The following is a 19,717-nucleotide window of genomic DNA, read 5'->3' as shown; positions in this document are numbered from 1 at the left end:
TGTAGTCTGTAGTGTACAAAAGAATCACAGTGACCAAAAAGAATATTAAAGAATATAGTAGACTATTGCTCTACTGCTTTTAGTCATTTAATTATGTTACTTAAACTCAACACAGTGCTCTATAATTAAACTTTGGTGTTGTGCTCATTTGTGAACATTGTAAAAGTAAACTCTCTTCCTTTAGCTGGGTGTGTCTGTTTTTTTTTTTTTTTTTCTCGTGGTCAAAGGTTATTTTTAATGTCTGTGAAAGGTAAGATATTCGGAACTCTTCTCTGGTAAGAGCAAGATATTTATACATTTGCGGCCATCACTGAGGCATTGTCACAACTGTACAAAGCTATACTTTATATTTTACGAAAAGTTGTCTTAGTTTTGATTATGTACCTTAGACTAAGATATGCTGATATGGGCTTGCTGTATTTCTGTGATGTGTACTTTTTATTTTCTTGGATGTAACTGAACTATATACCTTGATTCAACATTGGATTTTAGGTTTTGTATATGTGGAAATTATTGGACATATGTTGTGATTTAAGCTGGAACAATCACAGTATAGATCTTATTATTTTGTTTTTGTTTTAAGTTAAGTGTGTGCACCAATATATAGGTTCATTTCAACATACTATATCATGTTTTTCATCGTATTGTGTAATGCTGACAGAGGCTCTGTACAAATGAAAGTTCTCTTGCGTATGAACCTTTGTCTATTCACTGTTCCTATTTTGTCTTCCTTCTTTTAGACTGCAATTTACATGTCCACAAGGGCTGTAGAGAAAACCTTCCTGTGTGTGCTAAGGTCAAAATGAAGGTAAAGCATTTTTATACTGTACTACTCTTTAATAGAAATGGCATATCAAATGTCCTTGATCAGTTATGTGCTTTGTAAAGTAAAACTATTTGTGAAAATGTGTATTTATTTTCACTAAAACTGTATCTCTAATAATGTTCATGTATATGTATAATTAGAGTTTTATTGGAAAATATTCCTTTATTTTATATAATATTAAATAAATATGAAATTGTGTGTGCGTGTATTGACATATAAGTCAATAAGCAGTATTTGTAATAAATTGTAAGTGAGGGGTTCCGCGAGAGAAGGATTTACCTTCTTTTTCATAACTACTAGATTTTGACTGCCTTGAAGTAATTAAGTGTGATGTGACTTTTGCAGTGGGTGTGCTATACAATCAGATCTCAGGTTAAACTTTTACAAAAAGTTGTTGATTAGGTTTCTGGTAACTGTCATGTATACTATATTATGGATAATCATGGTACAAGCCTCTCTTAGCCAGCAATGTATTGTACCAGTGTTCACGTGCCTGAATGTAGGTTGCTTTTTCTGATCTGTACAAGCCTGTATTATACTAGGGCCTTAACCTAAGCTTCTCTCACAGCACTAGAATGGAATGGCATGATATTCCTTCAGCAATCTTTCAAAAGGATCACAGCATGAAGGTTATACTGTTTATATATTTAAAATATAACCTTGAAGAGGTGCACTCACATCTGTTTTCTCCCCATCTTCAGCAGCAAAAGCAGCAATTTGCAGTGCCCGATGCCGTGCCTATGGCAGGTGTCACTTTACGGAATAAAAGTAAGATTTATGAAACTACTCTTAAATTTAAAATGTATGAAACTCTCCTTTCAGTCTGCTGAGATGCACCATGGTTGTTATTACACTTGTTCTGTTTGTGGTGTATTTCAGCCACACTCCCGAGGGAGCGTCCGCGGTCTGCCATCTCTATCCTCCCTGACGAAACCAACCTGCTGCTGTACCACCGAAGACACACCAGTATCACACCCTTCAGCAGCAGCAAACTGTCCAAGAGCATCTCCATCAGCAACATCGCAGGGTGCGTTCTCCATCCTGTGTGCTTTCAGAGCATAACACAGTTTTGTCATGTCACCTTTGGCTCCTGATATTGATTTCATGTATGAAAATGCCAAGTTATAGTATTACACATTTTAGAACTAAATCTAATGCAATTATACATGAAGTCTGTACTTTTATTTTATTGTATTTTTACTGATTTGTATTTTGTATTTCCCCCAGAAAATGTGACATTTTTCATAATACTTGTATTGCAAATATATATATTTGTATAACAATATTTATTTAACGTAAATTAACTAAATACCAAATAGAATGTTTGAATATTAAGGGTGGCAGTATTTTTATACTATAGATATATCTAGTTATATTCAGCATTTTATTCAGTTAATTGTTAATGCAAGATATATATTTTTATTATGATTTAGCCATAAACTACATGTGAAGTGAGCTTAATGATACATATGTAACTTACTGTGTTGCTGCTTTTCTGTTCTGTTATTCAGCCCTGCATTTGACGAGATGCCATTGAAGATGCAGAGGTACCTGTCCCAGTCCACCGACTCCCTCCACAAGACCAACACGGTTAATGAATCCACCGAGTCCCTGACTGATGAAGGTAAGACTGTCTCTGAAGGCACTCTGAATAGTGATTAGGTTCCTACACAGGCAGGCATAGAGGTACAGCGGCTCTGTCATATTAAAATGGATGACATTTTGTGTGTTTTGTCTCTGTGAACTTTTTATTAGTGACTTCTTAATCTCATACCTTAAGAATGGCTTCCCATAGTTTTGTAAAATATGTTCTCTCCCATAATGGATCAAGTTCAGACATATAAGTATTTGAAAATTGAATTCTCTTTGGGACCACAAACAAAATAAGAAAATCTTTCCTCCAAGTTTACTTTTCTTAAAGATTTTCTAACATTTAAAGCATTTATACATGTATACGTATGAAGTGTTTAAAGGAAAGCCAAACATACAAATACTTGTATTTGTAAGCAGTCATATCTCCTTTGTGGTGTGTGTTCCTTATGTGAATTTGAAGTCAGTCAAAAAAACTAATATGCTCTACACACCACGTAAATGATGAGGCCTAGTCATCTTTAATATGTTTAATTAAGATTAAGCCAGTAGCCAGCCTTTAAACCAGTAGGTGCAAAAGTTTTTAAAGTTGGAAAAGCTACAAACTAATTTGTAACTCCAGCACAGCAGTTCCAGGAAAGCAAAACATTTCAAGACTTCTTCCTTTTTTAAGGAGTAAAATCCAAATTATGACTCAGTGTATTAAATTTAAAAAGTGACTCCATCAACAATAAATTATAATCTTGTATAATTTAGACTTGTATCTTAGACACTGCACAGTAAGGATCATTAGGGTCCTACTGGCCAGAAAGGAAGCACTGACCTAGACGATGGGTGAGGTTGAATTGATGATTATCTTTCCAGGGACTGAGATGATGGACAGCCAGCTAATGGGGGAGTTTGAAATGGATGCCAAGGACCTGGAGGCCGATTCCTGGAGTCTGACTGTTGACAAGAAGCTCGTGAGCCAGCTCAAGAAGGAAATGATCAAACGGCAGGATGTCATCTATGGTAGGAGTCCATGATTTCATAAGATCTGTACATGGGTGGTGAGCATGTGGTTTTGGTGCCTAAGTCTGGTTAGCCATCTAAAAAATAAATTATCATGACTTGTGCATTTGTCCTTTAAAAAAGGTTGTATTGCATAAATGTGCTTTGTGTCCTTAGTCAGTCAGTCTTGCATGTATGATTGTCCTCCTTACAAATATATTTTGAGTAGATTGTAATCTTGTCTGCATCCTCATCTCTCATTGGTGTTAGTATATATACCAAAAAAATTAAACATAATGTCACAAAGAGTTGAGAAAATTTTGAAAAAAATGGCCTGCACCATTACAAATAAAACCTTTCGAAGCAGCCGTCTTTTGTGTTTTGTCTGCTGGCCCATTATTTTTTAATTATACAACCCATATATATAGATCTGGGAAAAGGTGACTGGACAAACCGGAAATGAAAGTGCCATGAAAAGCACGTTCAAGAAAGTGCTGTCTGGTGCTCTCGGCTTAATGTTAACAGTTCCTTGTAATCCTCCCCACCTGCACACAGAGCTGATCCAGACCGAGATGCACCATGTGCGGACCCTGAAGATCATGTCAGATGTGTACAGTAAGGGGCTGCAGAAGGAGGTGCAACTGGAGCAACCCATCATAGAGAAGATATTCCCCATGCTGGAAGACCTGCTGGACATTCACACACAGTTCTTCAATCGCATCCTGGAGAGGAAGCGGGAATCGGTCATAGAGGGGAAAAAATGTGGTGTCGTCATCCATAAATTAGGAGACATCCTTAACGAGCAGGTTAGAATTGGGGTGGGGGGGTGTAATGTAAATTCTTCAAGACAGGAAATGCTTAATGCCGGGTATTGATTTGATTGATTTCTGTAACTTAAGTTTTTATTATTTTTGGGTCATGTTTATGTTGTGTAAGCATCCATGAGAGTGATTTATTTTAATTAATATTACACAGTTTTCGGGCCCCAATGCAGAGCGCATGAAGAAAGTGTATGGAAAATTCTGCAGCCGCCACAGCGAGGCAGTGAATAATTATAAGGAACTGCTCGCCAAAGACAAGCGCTTCCAGGCGTTCATCAAGGTGAGTTCAGTGTTTATTTATTAAACTGCATATAATCCAGTAAAACTGTCACCTTATTTTAGTTTAACTTTCCAGAATTCTGAAGCTCAGTTTCAGGGGACTAACTCTCATACTGTGTAGACCTTCCTTCTCTAATTTACTAGTATAACTCTGGTAACATGAGAGTAAACCTAAACACATGGCTTCCTCAGTGACAGTAGAAACTGCAATACACACGTGTCCCTTGCTAGCTAGGGTCCCATCAAATCCCCTTTGATATTACAAATGAAACTGAACATTTCAGCATATACTAGAATTCCATTTCAATGTAAGATATATAAGGCTTGAGTGTTTAGTTGTACTGTAATCATATGTTGAAATAGGTTATGGACATTTCATGGTAACTTATTATTTTCTCTTTCTAGAAAAAAATGAGCAGCTCAATCGTTAGAAGGCTAGGCATTCCTGAATGTATATTATTAGTAACACAGCGGATAACAAAATACCCTGTGCTCCTGCAGAGGATACTACAGCACACCAAAGGTAAGGGTCCCTTACAGAAAAGTGAATCACATTTGGTTTTAATGGCTTGCTGACAGCCAGCAGTGACGGGGGTTTATGTCCTTGCCAACACCAACTCCCAGAGAGCCAAAGATTCAAGACGTACCTCATGCTGAGCCACCCACCTTGGTTTAGAGAGCTTGACTGATTTGTTTTCTCCTCTAGTGAGTTATATTGTACCAAGGGGTAACCATATATCTATGAAAGACGTTTATGCACATTCCAATTTGATAGCTTCTTACTAGTTTTCTACAGCTCGTTAGTTCACATTTATTAAAAAGGAAATACCAGGTTCTTGTTTGTTAATGGAGTCCTTCCAGTAAAGCATATTAGATGGAATGGAATAAAGCAATATTTGAGATATGTGTTTTCAGAATCGATTCCTCCCATAATGAACTTTAAAATGTGAGATAGCATTCAAATTTGAACTACTTTGTGTGTTATTGTTGTTATTATTATTATTATTATTATTATTATTATTATTATTATTATTATTATTATTATTATTGCTAAGTATTTCTTAGCAGACCCCTTTACCCAGGTAGACTTGCGGTTTATGCAAGAAACATTTCAAAGCATTACAAAGTGTAGTAACACAATCAATACAAAATACAATTAGCATACATCGTAGCATAATGACCTAACAAGTGTGGACATAATAACTCATGGGTTTGTGCTAAAGGGAGGTGTAGGCATAGGAGAAGTTGCAGTAAAATGATAAAAGTGCTAACAATACAAGTAAGCATATAAAGTATATATTAAAAAAAAAAAAAAGTCTGCTATGCACTAAGCTGTGTGTTGTACCTTTGTGTCTGTGCAGACAGTGAGGAGGATCACACTCATCTGAAAAATGCCCTGTGGCAGGTGAAGGAGGTGATCACAGCTGTGGACAGCAAGGTCAACGAGCATGAGAAGAAGAAGAGGCTAAAGGAGGTCTACAGCCGGACGGACAGCAAGTCCATCATGAGGATGAAGAATGGCCAGATGTTCGCCAGGGAGGACCTGATTCGCAGGAAGCTGCTTCATGATGGTCCGCTGCAGCTCAAGAACTCCGCAGGGAGGCTCAAAGGTGAGACACTAATGCTCTGCTTTGTGGGTCAATTACAACTTCTCTACAATGACTTGGATTTTCATTCATTTATTTTCATTAATATCAATGAGGAATTGACTTTTGTAGTTAAACCAAGGACGGAAGGATAAAAAGAGAGAATGTAATATGCTTTTATGAAAAAACTTTTATTGTGGCTTTTAATGCATCTCTCTTCTCTTCTCAGATGTCCAAGCACTGCTCCTTTCAGACGTCATTGTCTTGCTTCAGGAAAAAGATCAAAAATATGTATTTGCTTCATTGGTACGTGTTCAGTCATATTAGACATCTATAGTTATACAGTGTACAACAAACATTACTACTGAAGGGGCTTGCTTTTATTTCATCTTACTGCAGCATTGCAACACACATCCTTTAGGCAGTGGCTAATGGATTGCATAATTTCTACTGCCACGCAATACTGTTTCAATGCTGGTTTTAATAAAACAGTGTAATGCTGGCTTTGGCATTTTCTGAGGCATTTGATCCAGTAGTTATACAACAGCATGTTGTTTTTGTTCCGTGCATTCACCATCTACTCTGAACATTTTTAATAGTTTATTTCTGTTGAATCCTCTCCAAGCAGTGTCTGAACAAAACAGACTGTTATGAAGTGTCCTTGTTGCAGATATACACACATCCCCAACTTTGGCAGAAACTATTTACTGGACAGACTCAGTTGTCCCACAAATGCCTCTTCATTAACAGACTAAAATACATGATGCCATTCTGTTGCCATTTCATAAACCCTCACATGTTAAGTTGTGTATTTAGAAAAGTGGTATACACTATACTTGACTCGATATAAGGCATGAGGATATGGGTTATGTGTCTTTAGAATTACTAACATATATCTTAAATCGGGACAAGTAGTTACTAACGGCAGAAAAGATTATTATACAGATCCATCATGCACAACGCACACAAGTTTGGCATTCTTCAGATCAGTGAATACAATTTCTTTCAAGGTTTTGCTGCTAACTAGATATGTTTCATGCTTATGAAGACAAGCCCACTGTTTAACTAGAAAACCAAGAAACCAGCAGGTTGTCATCTAGATTTTCAGCTAACAGAAAGGGACCCATGATTTCTACATGCCGAAATGCATTCTTCACATTTACCTAACTGTATCTCCCACCACCTTGGTGATAGCTGTAAACCTGAGTCCTGGCCTCCATCGTTACACATTTTATCTGCGTCTGTTTCAGGACCAGCGCTCCACAGTGATCTCATTGCAGAAGCTGATTGTGCGGGAGATGGCAAATGAGGAGAAGGGCCTCTTCCTGATCACAGCTGGCATCGAGAAACCGGAGATGGTGGAGGTTTACACTAGCTCCAAGGATGAACGCAACACCTGGATGAAACTGATCCAGGATGCTATGCACTCCATGTGAGTTTATTAATATATTCCTGACAGATGCTCAGACCTTTTACCGCTTGACCGATAATGTCCAGGTGCTTGAAATGCCTGAATTTTAATGTTGTGTTTTTAAGGTTGTCAATTTTTTTTATAAACTGCTTGAAAGTGCTTGTATTTTGTTGATGTAAGTTAGCAAAGTTTGCTAATTCCTGTCATAATAAATCGACAATCTGATTAAATTAACTCATTTCGGGATATAACTAGTCAGGGAGAGCACAGGTGTAGATTTAGGGTGGGGATTCGGGGGGAAGCGGTAAATTGTTAAATTGTTTCCCCCCAATAATGTATGCCTGGCTCCATAGGTTTAGGGGATGTTTCCTCACCAGTTATTCAATGTTTGCACTATTTCTGTCATAACGAGCATTTGGCTGATCTGTGTGCAACAGCCAGCCCCGCTACTAAGATTAAAGGGCCAGCCCGGATTTCTGATTGGCTAAGGAGGAGGTAGAGTTTATGGTTATGCAAAGTCAAACGTGCATGAGACCCGCTTTTTACTCATCATAAAAAACGATGGTGCAGGAAAAGTGAGAGACTCTAGAGGCAGATGCTCTTGAGGCAGATGCTCCTAAATCTACCAAATTAACACTTATTTTCAAAATGTTTTAGTGCTTCTGCAGAGAACAACTTAGTAGTAGTTGTTGAAAACGAGGTAAGGAGGCAGAAAACTGGCACACATCAAGCGTTAGCCTACTGCTGACAGTTATTTTTTGTCTATATTGTATGAAATAGGCTAGTACAGTAACAGTAGGCTAATTAGGCAGTGGGGGATTCAGAGGAGAACCCCATGACAGGTGGTAGACATGGTATCTCCCACAATGGAAACGTTCTGCTACAACGGAAACTCCTTCCAAAATGCAGAGCGCAAAATAAAATTGAAGCCTTAAATTATTTACACATTCTAAGAAATCGTATTGTACAATTAGTAATAAAGGGATGCATGTGCCTTTAAATAAATATCCATAGCTGCTGCAGCTTAATCAATGTGTCATTGCACCTTAAAAAAAAGGCCTAATTGAAATGATTAAATGAATCATGAGATAATTGATCAATAAGTGGTTTAATTAAGCAGACATCATGGCCACCTTGCACAGGGAGGAATGAAGTGCAGCTTTAGAAAGCAGATTGCATAACATGCAGGGCCATAATAGGTGTTTTAATTGGCACTGTTGCCTTTGCAGGGAGAAGGATGAAGATGAAGGAATTCCCAGTGAGACGGAAGAGGATAAGAAGATCTTGGAGGCAAAAACAAGAGAAATGAGAGGTGAGTTTGACAGACCTTAATTGCTTACTTGTCCATAAATGTGTAGGGGAGAGTCATCATACTCCATTGAGTATACCTAGATCCCCCACTGGAAAATAAGCATGTTTCTCTGGAACCATTTGCCATTTTTCATAGTTCAAAACTGAGAAATTGTGAATTAAGTTCTTATAACCAGAAACCCTTTATTTGCATGTGCACTGTTGATTGACTTTGTCTGAGGAAGTTGTGAATAGTTTAGTCCCATTGTTGTCAATGACTGCTTGAATGACTTGAGATGAGCTGGTTCTGGGGCTTCTTCCAGCACCATTTAATTTGCTGTTTTTGAACATCAAAGATTGTTCAGTCTTCTGGGCTTGTTCAGAGTAGACTCCTGGGTCTGTTTTTAGACTTTCAATATACTTGATGTATATTTTCATGAGATTGTTTGCCAAGGTATGTTTGCCAGACAGCACTGACTGTTCTCCACAGTGACACCACCCACCTTAAGCAGAACACTTTGCACATTTTTGTAATTTACAATGTGTAATTCATTGGCATGAACAGAGGAGATTGACTATACGATGAATATAAAGTGTCCAAAAAAGCCTTAAAGTCATGTGTACCTCCAGTGGCTTCTAAAGCTTCATCAACAGACAGTTGCAGTCTACGGTAGAAGCAGTGCCATTGTATCACATTAGGAAAATCCATTTGTTCACTGCAAAAATCGATCGGCACTTTCAATAATCATTATTTAGTGTTCCCACAAAGCAGCACGCATTTTCAACATGTCCCTTTAACGGCTTCTGCTGTAAAGCTTTGCAGCTCAATCAAGTCTAGAGGAAACGTAATTGGAAATATAATTCCATCTGTACTGGTTTTCAAAAACATTGTTGAGTTTCCAGCAAGACTATTTGATTAATTGACAAGCACAGTCATTTTGACTGTCATTTTGAAGAGAGGTACATGAGTTAGTTTGCGTCTATCCATTTTCTAAAATCCTCTTGATCTTAGACAGTAATTAGACCCGTTTCTTAAAGAATCCCATTGAAACTCCAGCTCTTCAGTGGATTTAACATTAGGACTGCACATTTAGCACTGTGTGTGAGTGCGAGTAGATGAGTGTGTCTGAGCAGTTAGCCCAGCTGTGGCTTTTTATTTGCCAATATGTTTGAAGTTGTTGGTGTCTCTACAGAGCAACTGCGGGAGAAGGACAAGCAGATCATGACCCTGCTGAGGGAAAAGGTGAAGCTGTTCAAGGACATGTGTGAGTGTGGTAGGCCGGACGAGACTGCCCTCAGCACAGTGACCCGCGTGCTGTTCAGAGCCAGCACTGAGGACATGCTCAAGGGCGAGCCTCTCTTGAAGGACGCTCTGAAGGAAGGTCAGTACCACAGCAGCCTGTCATAGGGTGTATTAACACGGGCACACCCTTTTGTTTTTATTGATCATGATTAATTAGGACTACACATTTTATTTGTTTTGTTGATTCAGCACTATGTTACTTGAAATGTGTTTAATTTGTCACAACTTTAAGTAAGTTACCTTTTGTATTGATAAATAGTAATACAAATTAAAAAAGGTTTGTAGAAGATAAAGCCTGACATTATTATTATTAGTGTTGGTTATATTTCTTAGCAGACTCCCTTATACAACACTTACAATTGTTACATTACATCACATTATTTTTACATACAATTACACATTTGTACAGCTGGGTTTTTAGTGCTACATCTAGGTAGAGTATCTTGCTCAAGGGTACAATAGCATGAACATGAAGCAGACATTTGTTAACACTTCAGTTGCTAAATTCTGAATTATTTTTCTAAAGACGGAAGTATTTGTGAATGACTTTGGCAAAGGGATTTTCAGTCGCAAGCTTTGTTTCATTTTTTGAAAAGTTAATGGAAAAAAAATCCAGTTTTACATGATGGAAATAACATTTTTTTTTATTGTCATGAAAATGGTGTGGTGATTGTAAATCATGCTGGAATTGACTCATATTGTGTGGGAGATGCCCATCTAATGTAGTTGTTATGTTCTTTGTTTCAGTGGAGATGCTGCAGATGTTAGTCAGTGGGAGTCTAGGGGGGGCTATAGGCCAGCAGGTGTCCAGTAATCTGGAAGCGGAGGTTAGTGTCGGGCCTGTGTCACTGCCTCGCCGGGCCGAGACCTTTGGGGGCTTCGACAGTCACCAGATGAACGCTTCAAAAAGTAAGATTTAGATTTAAAATGTTTTGCTTTTTCTTGGTAGTTTGGGTTGTGATCAGTGGCAGCTGGTGACTCAAAAAATTGGGAAGAACAGGAGGAAAACCAACCCAGTGCGTCATGTTATTTTACACTAGTTGGCTACTTATCTCTACTTTCTTATGTTCAAGTTATGTTATATTCTTATGTTCAAATGTAGCAATAAACCAACTAGCAACCTAATGCAAACTTACTATACAACTGAGGAAAGGTAATGCACCCGAAGTTTATCCCCATCTTCCATAAGGAACAAATATGTTATCATATTACAACACAAAGGATGAATATGAAAAAGGAGCTGCATTCACTTTTAGTTGTTGATGCAATTGCTGATATCAGATCATTCTGAATGGTTTTAGACAGGCCAGAGAACACACTAGAATTTTCAATATGCTCTGCTAATATGCTGTCATTGTGTGCTGTCAAGTCCACCAACTCCCTGCAGTTGCCCTTGTTAGCCGAATCCTGCATCTCATCATGCCCTCTAAAAGATTGCTCTTGCGTTCCAAGATAAGCCGTCGCATCAATGAGATGGATTAATGCATCTCTGTTTCATCTCACTTTAACATTGTAGTTTGCTCTCTGCAAATGAGTTCCCTCGTCCGTCAATTTGTTGATGGGCATCCGACCAAAAAGCTTCAACCTACTATTTGCGCCTATATGATCAAAACACTTGCCTTTTCGTAGCCCTGTCTAAATTCTTAACATCACAGAATCCTTGAGCAGACCAAGTGTTAAAGTGAGCTTTAGGGTTCCCCATCAGAAGGTATGGCCAACAATACAGTGGGTTAGTCGTGGGACTGCCCTTTAGCCAAGAATCTCTCTCATACCAGACCTTATTCAGCTTTGAATCTTTCTGGTGACCTGGTCTAGCATTTTTGATCATTGTTATCTGTGGAATTGGTCGTCCAGCAGTCTTGATCCTTACCTTTGCTGCGTAATCCAAACTGTGGAATTAATGTGATAACAAATAATCCACAAGTGGTTCTTCCCTATCCCACTCTCTGCATCCATGCCTCTCTGTGACCCCCTCACTCAGGCTGCCGTTATTTGCCTTATTAGCATCCATTCTAGCCGTTAGCCTTCAAGGCTGCCGCAACAAGCTAACACTAGCTAGCTACTTCTCGATATAAAAAAAAGGGAAACGTAAATCTGAAAAATCTGAAAGTGGTTTGCAATTTGCACTTATAATTTCTCTTTTCTAATATGATACTGTATCTATTGATGTATATCGCTTTACCACCAGTTTGTCACACTCACGTACAATACAGTGGTAGAGAACTTAAGATGAAATTTGGAAATTATCATTGGATGAACGCGATGTCAATATTATATTCTGGTTGTTGATTGGTTAGGGAGGACGTCCTCCCTTGGAGCATAGTTTTACGTGTTTTGGCCAATAACAGATTAGCATGAAAAAAATGAAGTACATTAAATTGATATAAGAGCAGGAGCCTGTCCTCCTCTGCCCCCCCCCCCCCCACCACTTCACACAGCCAGCCCTTTTCCCCTCTGCCTGCAGGTGTCGCTGTTGAAGCATTTTAATCAGAATTTCAATAATGGATTTTTTTTCCAAAGGAGAAAGAAATTATTTTATAAATGATACTGAGGTTTGGTAATGGTTCATTTCAACCAATTACTCTTTTTTTATATTTTGATCTCCCTTTTGCCTCTCAAAAATAGAGGAGGAACAACCTCCTCTGCCTCTATGGACCAGCCTCCTTTGCTTGTGATGCATTTGCCTGCTTACTCACATTTGCACCTTTGTGCCATACAAGTAATGAGAGACATGTTTATTTTAGATGGAGAGAAGGATGAGGGAGAGGAGTCACCAGATCTTCGGAGAACTGAATCAGATGGTGTATTAAAGAAGGTAACTACCTCTGCCCTTCAACATTGATGGATTAGAGCGCCTAACTAATTCAGGTGGATTTAGAGGGCTCTGGAGCTGTTTGTGTAGCATTCTTTCACTCTGTATAGTACATTTAGCATAGGTAATTCAGTTTATATATATCTTTACTTCAATCTTTATTTATTCCTGCACCGTGGCTTTCTTCAGTATCTTATTGGAAAGGAGGTTCATTAGCAGTGCAAGCCATCCTCATGCCACAACCATAAGAATGTAATAAATGGATGAAAATGAGTAGGCATGCATTAAGGACATCAAATATCCCTTGATATGTTAGAATCATGTTTTAAGTCCTTAATTACCTCTGCTGATCTATTTGTAGAAGGCGGGATCAGATTTCTCTTTGTATCACTAATTAAATGCAGGCTTTTGGCTGCTGGCCCCTCTCCTGACATCAATAATGCTTCAGCTGTAATGTGTCTGTTTTCCACAGGGTGGGAATGCCAACCTACTGCTACTGCTGAAAAGAAATAGTGAGGTTGGTATTTGAACTGAGAACTGTGAAGGCCCTTACAGCGAACACAGTGCTTATAGACGAGGGAGAAGCGGGATAGCCACACCACGCACTCCCTGCACTGTATTCTCCTACAATTTTCTGTGGTTCAAAGTCTCTTTAAAAGGCTGGGAAAACTGAACATACCCCGGAGCCTTTTTAACTCATAACTACATCTTGTAACCCTCATAATGTAGTTGTATAGAGTAAAAACAGGTTATTTTCTTCCATTTTGCATAAAATGGAGTGATAAACCTTTGTGTATTTGATAATAAATATTTCATTATTTGATGTATTTTTGTTGTTTATTTGCAGTACAAATGTTTTTTATTATTTTCCTATAGCAGGTCCTCCACAGTGTCTCACGTCTTTATGAACTGCTGAGTGCATTGCAGGTACAGTTTACATTTCCTTGAGCATTGTCCCAGTGGGGTGGAGAGGGATCTGGGCTGATACCCTCTCACTTAAATACACAGCACATTGCATGGTGTTTTGTGCACTTTCACCCCTCTATTAACCCCTTTTGACATGGTTGTTTGTAATGATGCTTTTCTACTGAGGTCTCAAGTTAAATTATCCGCGGCCCAAGCAGTTTTGTGAAGATCTGTTAATTTAAAAAGGAGATGGTTGTGCTGCAGTGAGTGATGCAGTGGGTGTGTTGCAGGCAGTGGTGGTGCGGCAAGATGCCTTCATTGAGGACCAGCGGCAGGCGCCGAGTGAGCGGCCCATCTCACGGACCTTCTCGCGGCCCAACTCCCTCATCGAGCAGGAGAAGCAGCGCAGCCTGCAGAAGCATCAGGCAGCCTACGAAGAGGAGAAGAAGCGGTGGGACCGAGAGTGTGAGGCCCGCAAGAAAGAGCTGAATGACAGGGAGGCCCGGCTCAATCAGCTGGACAGCGAGAAACAACAGGGCATCAAGGAGGTGGAGCGTGACAGAGAGGAGCTAAAGGGCAGGAAGGAGGAGTACCAGAGGGACTTGGAGAGGCTGAAAAAAGCCCAGCGCCAGCTTGACAAGGACAGAGAGAATATCTGCAAGGAGCAGGAGAGGATAGACCAGATGAAACAAAAAGATGTAAGTATGAAATCCAGATCTATGTCAGTGTATGTGAACCAGAATTATATACATAAATATATATAGTGGCCTGGAAAAGAGAGACTGTACATCAAAACAAGTGGAAACAACTTCGGGAGGCCTTCATCCAGCAGTGAATTGATTGAAGGCTCATGATGATTTTATATATATTTAATACAATCAAATATGTATTTAAGGAAGTTTTTCTGCAAAAAAAAAAAGTGATCATTTAAGCTCATGGCTAGTAATTAATATAGCTACATTTTTACCTTTTTGTCTTCTTGTTTTGGTAATTGTATTGAATGTGCTTAATATGTTAGGTCACCTACCTTGATACTGGAGAGCTATAGAGTCTCCTGATTTTAATTCTTTGGTTGCTTAATTGAACCAATTATTCTTTTAGTCAAGTCTAATTTGATCTTTAGGCACTGATTGAACTTCCTAACCTCAACAATGGAGGCTCTCCAGGACCAGGATTGTGTAAACCTTACTTCTGCTCTGTGTGTAGGGTAGATCTCTCTATTATAGATGAGTCTCTCCCAGAAACATATTTTTTATTTTTCCTCAATTGTAGGATAAACTGAAATGCAGGACTCCCTCCAGTACCTCAGATGATTCGTTAAAGTTTCCGAGCACCAGCTCTCTGGACAGAGACACTTTGGAGTCTGATCTGTTGCCTTCTCCAAAGAAAGACTCCCTGGCCAGAATGGACTCAAAGCAGAAAGGAAAGAACTTGAACCTTTTTACATTCAACCAGAGCCACAAGGCTAGTAGCAGTGATGGGCAAAATCAGATGCCCAGCCGTTTACTGCAGCTAACCAAGTCCAAGGAAAAGAAAGAGAAAAAGAAGAAGAAGAATAAAGGGCAGCACTCCCAACCTGCAGGTACAGTGGTGTTCACTCTCCCAGACAGCTGAGGAGCACAGGGGTTCAGTTCCATAGTCACATGTCACTTTGAAGCTCAAATATAGGATCAACTGTAATGGAAACCATAGCAGCCTTACACTGATCTCCTCTCATAACATAGAGCTGTAGTGATTCAACAATATCCAAGATACGTGAAGATTTCTTATATATATGAGATTTGATAGCTGTAATGATTGGGAGGTTGAGCTACAGTGGTTGGGAATATGAGAACCTATCAAAGTTAAATTGCCTTTTAATTTTAGTAAATGATACAAGTCTGCATTAATTTTCTCTTGTGTAATTCAGAGGTGTTGATCAGCAATTCCAAACAGTTATACAGGTTACCTTATAAATGTGTATAAATGTCATCCTGTGCAGAGAATTATCACTAGTTAAAAAATATTGTTACCAATGACGTTTCCAGACACGTAAATGCTAATTGCGCAAGTTTCACAGAGTGTACATTTATTTTTAATAAATATTTTATTTCCATTTAACTAGCAAGAAAATGACACAGGTCAGCTACTATAAGTCCAGATCTATAAACAGATCCTGGACCAAATCATTTTCAGGCAGTTGAGAAGGGGTTGATTGTTATATTTAACAACAATAATATCACTGTAAATGTCTAATCCTTATGTGTGTGATGTATAATAAGCTAGTATATCATGTGAATGGTGTCTCTTATTGTGTAAGAGATGTGATTTTACAGTCTGTGCAGACAGAACCTTGCCTGAACTGCTTGAAATCACATCTCTATACAATAAGATAAACCCTTATCAAGACCTATTAACATAAAGTAAACTCATCTGGAATTGATGGCATCGGTGTGATAAGTGACACATCCTTGTCTTCTACAGATTCCCAGCACCCATTTGTCCCTGAAAGACTTGTGGATGGGGAAATCTTCTGCTGACCTGCTCCTGTGCTCTGCTCGGGGGGATAATTTTTAATTTCACCTTTTAATTTTGGCATGGATAGTCCTCCATAGGAAAGCAGATCTAAGTAATAGCAGTTCAATAAAAATCATTGCAGCAAGGCTTGCACGTGTCGCACTGTAATTGTCCTAATGGCCCTGTTTGTGAAGGCTTGCATTACTGAGGACTGAATAATTCACAACAAAGTAAAACAGTCGTATTACCTTGAGGAAGCTTCCAAAATAATTAGATTCCGCAAAGGTTCACCACTGTCACAGCTGTACCAATGACTGTGTATGTGTGTGTGTGTGTATGTGTGTATGTGTGTATGTGTGTATGTGTGTATGTGTGTATGTGTGTATATGTGTGTGTGTGTATGTATGTATGTATGTATATATATGTGTGTGTGTTTATGTATGTGTGTGTATATGTGTATGTATATAATACACCCACACCCCACATAAAACCATTACTGAATATTTCTCATTTCACAGTATGTTGTGTTTCACATGAAGTACCATATTTAATGCACCATACCTAATTATGAATTCATGATAATAACCAGGCCTTTCTAATATTAAAACAAATAAAATAAGTATAGCTCCCTTTCTTGTATATTGACCCAAGGAGTGATGTCATTATTCTCATAGCTATAGTCAGGAGTCCTGCTTCACAGTAAAACAAATGTGGCTAATGAAGATGTGTTGAGGAAATGTGTAAAAGTGCAACAAGCAAAATATAAACTTTATTCCTTCAAGCACAAGCAAAATGCATCATACTCAATCTGAATGAAAGGTGTTAATTCAGATGTTGGCCATTGATCCTAATGGCTTTCTTCTTCCACATATATATTTATTGTTTGGAGGAAAAGGATTACTTTTGGCTGAGACATTAGTGTGTCAAAGAAGTTGTTTGAAGAGGTGCTTGGCTTGTGTCTGTACAGATACAGGTGCATATCACCCTTTTCTGTTTTGGTGTTAGTGTCAATATGGAGACATGAGATATGTGTGTACTTGTTTTATGGTTAACTTATGAATGTAGCATATTTTAAAATAAGAAAGACAAGGATATAAAGACAGAGAAACTGTTATGATGTATTTAATTTTTAGGGTCCCTCCCCTGCCCACCCCGCTCACATAGTAAAGATGACAAAAAATGCATGATTAACGACATGTTTAACATGTATTTTGTAAAAGTTTTTGTTTCTTGCAATCATCTCAATGCAAATTTAATATGGTTTGTTTTTTTCAGAGCACTTTAGAATGACATTTGGTTACAAGTGATGCTACAACTTGCTTTAAAATAAGTGACAATCATTTCTGTTTGTATTAAGCCTTTTTTTTTTTTTTTTTTTTTTCAATATCATATTTCACCAACTGAGGGAGCCCGTGCTCTTGAAGAAATTGAGAGGCATGGGGTTGAGGGGAAATTGAGAGGGATGGCAAGCCGGAACTGTTAAATACATTACTGAATAAATAAATAATTTTGTTTAGTATAAGAAGATTAAGTCGTGTGTATATAAACCTAATCAAAATTCAGACTTTTTTTTCTTTTTGGTATGGTTTGTTTTGTTTTTGTCATTCTTCCTACCTTTTCACAAATATGTTTTCCACAACAAAAGGGCTGACAATCCACAGATCAATCCTAGCATTGGAACTCTTCAGGCAATATTCCGTGTCAACCCAACACTGAGCTCTCCCTGCCTGCTGGTCAGGTGTCGGACTAAGCAAAGAAAATAAAAAGTCCAGACACAATGAATAAGCCTTCATTAAAAAGAAAACACCTTTCTATAATCTGATTGTGTGTGTGTATATATATATATATATATATATATATATATATATATATATATATATATATATATATATACACACACATATATAATTACAAAGCTAAATTCACTTTTATTGGGTTTATTTTCTCTCAATGAAATAGACAAAATACTTTTCAGTTTTGCTCAGTATTATAAATGGGGTGTGTGTCCCTGGAGTTAATAATAATAATAATAATCATAATAATATTATTATTATTATTATTATTATTATTATTATTATTATTATTTCTGGTTTACTATTGTTTTCATTTTCATCAGTTTATTTTTTAACAATTTGAAATGTGGTGCTAAACATGAATCAGGTTGAAACTTGCCTTGGTTAATTTATGGTTGCACTGCCTTAATATAACCACAGGGGGGCGATTTCGCATGTTCAACATCTGCTTCTCCAGGGACACAAAGGAAAGGGATGCTTTGTATTTATTTTTTAATTTGGGAGATATTCTTCACATAAAAAAAAGAAAGGAAGAATCTAGAAAAAGATCCTTCCCATAATACATGTATGTGAAGGTGCATAACATGATACTTATACAAAATTGTAACATGGTACACTCTAATATTTGTGAGCTGTTGAAAAGTAAAGCACGGGCTGTGAAAAGATTGTGGGTATTGGAAAGATGAAGAAAAAATATGTGTTATGTTTGCCTTAATTAGGTATCCATTTAATCTGGAATGGTGCGGTTGTTTCAGCCGTTTTACAGGGACAGTCTACAAAGCAAGCCTGAAAATACAATTAATTCAATAAAAAGTGTAAAAGTGAGTTTAGCAGTAATTTGTAACAGTTGTATAGGTTAAAGAAGCACCTTGTTTAGCCTTATACTAATGATGAAATGCACTAGAATATAATCAACCATCTTCTCAGGAGGACTCATAATAGGTTTTATACCTCTGCTATGAACATAAAGAATTGTTTGTACAAAAGGTACATTTTTATTTTCTTGCTGAATTCTGTGTACAAAACAAAAAGGGCAAGCAACTATTCTGTAAATATCTTTAATGTAAAATAAAAAATGATTTTTTTTTTTGTGTGTGATTTGTTCAGGCTTTTTGTGGCTTTATTTATCCACGTTTTCCTGTTACGAGGTAAAAAGTGTAAATCTCCATCCCCCTCCTCTTAATAAATAACTTCTGTTGTAAGACCATATTGCTTGAAGTTTATTTTCCACATCTGTCCATTTGTGTACTAAACTAGTGTGGTACAAGGCTTTGTCCTTGTCATGGAAGCTATACCGCTTTTGCCTTGATTAGAAAGAACAGCCAGCAAACAATTCCACAAGTTGGTTCTTCAAAGTAAATTGACTGTTGGTAGCAAATGCTCTGTGTTTGTTTGATTGAACCACCTGTTGCAGCTTAGCGTGATAGAGCACTCTAGAATAGTGCATGTTGGCAATGTGCAATGTTCAAGAGCTTTGGGTTTTTCCTGTATAAAAATAAATTGATGCAGTGGTTGTTGTTACAGTTCAGTTTCTCATCTTTATTCTGCGCACTTGTTTTGTCTGGGAAATTCTGATCAAAATACTTTTCTGAACTTTGCTAACTTGAATTTATA

At 37.8% G+C, this 19,717-nt stretch overlaps 1 protein-coding gene across 7 annotated transcripts in view; it reads left to right on the top strand.

Annotated features, from left to right (window-relative positions):
* The window catches only part of LOC136748306 (A-kinase anchor protein 13), a 131,583-nt gene extending 112,273 nt beyond the window's left edge, over nt 1-19,310 (top strand). For 5 of the 7 annotated variants that reach the window (XM_066701931.1, XM_066701935.1, XM_066701934.1 and 2 more), the window contains 20 exons: nt 741-808; nt 1,528-1,594; nt 1,706-1,853; nt 2,338-2,450; nt 3,281-3,427; nt 3,962-4,212; nt 4,382-4,507; nt 4,912-5,029; nt 5,868-6,116; nt 6,322-6,398; nt 7,343-7,524; nt 8,733-8,815; nt 9,987-10,175; nt 10,844-11,005; nt 12,841-12,911; nt 13,381-13,425; nt 13,785-13,835; nt 14,105-14,512; nt 15,087-15,396; nt 16,278-19,310. In XM_066701931.1, coding sequence (XP_066558028.1) covers nt 741-808; nt 1,528-1,594; nt 1,706-1,853; nt 2,338-2,450; nt 3,281-3,427; nt 3,962-4,212; nt 4,382-4,507; nt 4,912-5,029; nt 5,868-6,116; nt 6,322-6,398; nt 7,343-7,524; nt 8,733-8,815; nt 9,987-10,175; nt 10,844-11,005; nt 12,841-12,911; nt 13,381-13,425; nt 13,785-13,835; nt 14,105-14,512; nt 15,087-15,396; nt 16,278-16,333 — 2,921 coding nt within the window. In that variant the 3' untranslated portion in view covers nt 16,334-19,310. The remainder of the gene's footprint in view (nt 1-740; nt 809-1,527; nt 1,595-1,705; nt 1,854-2,337; nt 2,451-3,280; nt 3,428-3,961; nt 4,213-4,381; nt 4,508-4,911; nt 5,030-5,867; nt 6,117-6,321; nt 6,399-7,342; nt 7,525-8,732; nt 8,816-9,986; nt 10,176-10,843; nt 11,006-12,840; nt 12,912-13,380; nt 13,426-13,784; nt 13,836-14,104; nt 14,513-15,086; nt 15,397-16,277) is intronic. The other 2 variants (XM_066701932.1, XM_066701933.1) reach the window with 2 other exon arrangements.
* The last annotated feature ends 407 nt before the right edge of the window (nt 19,311-19,717 follow it).

The sequence above is a fragment of the Amia ocellicauda genome, chromosome 4 (assembly GCF_036373705.1).
Source record: "Amia ocellicauda isolate fAmiCal2 chromosome 4, fAmiCal2.hap1, whole genome shotgun sequence".
In the NCBI taxonomy this organism is placed as follows: Eukaryota; Metazoa; Chordata; class Actinopteri; order Amiiformes; family Amiidae; genus Amia; species Amia ocellicauda.
This window is presented reverse-complemented; position numbering and strand designations above follow the sequence as displayed.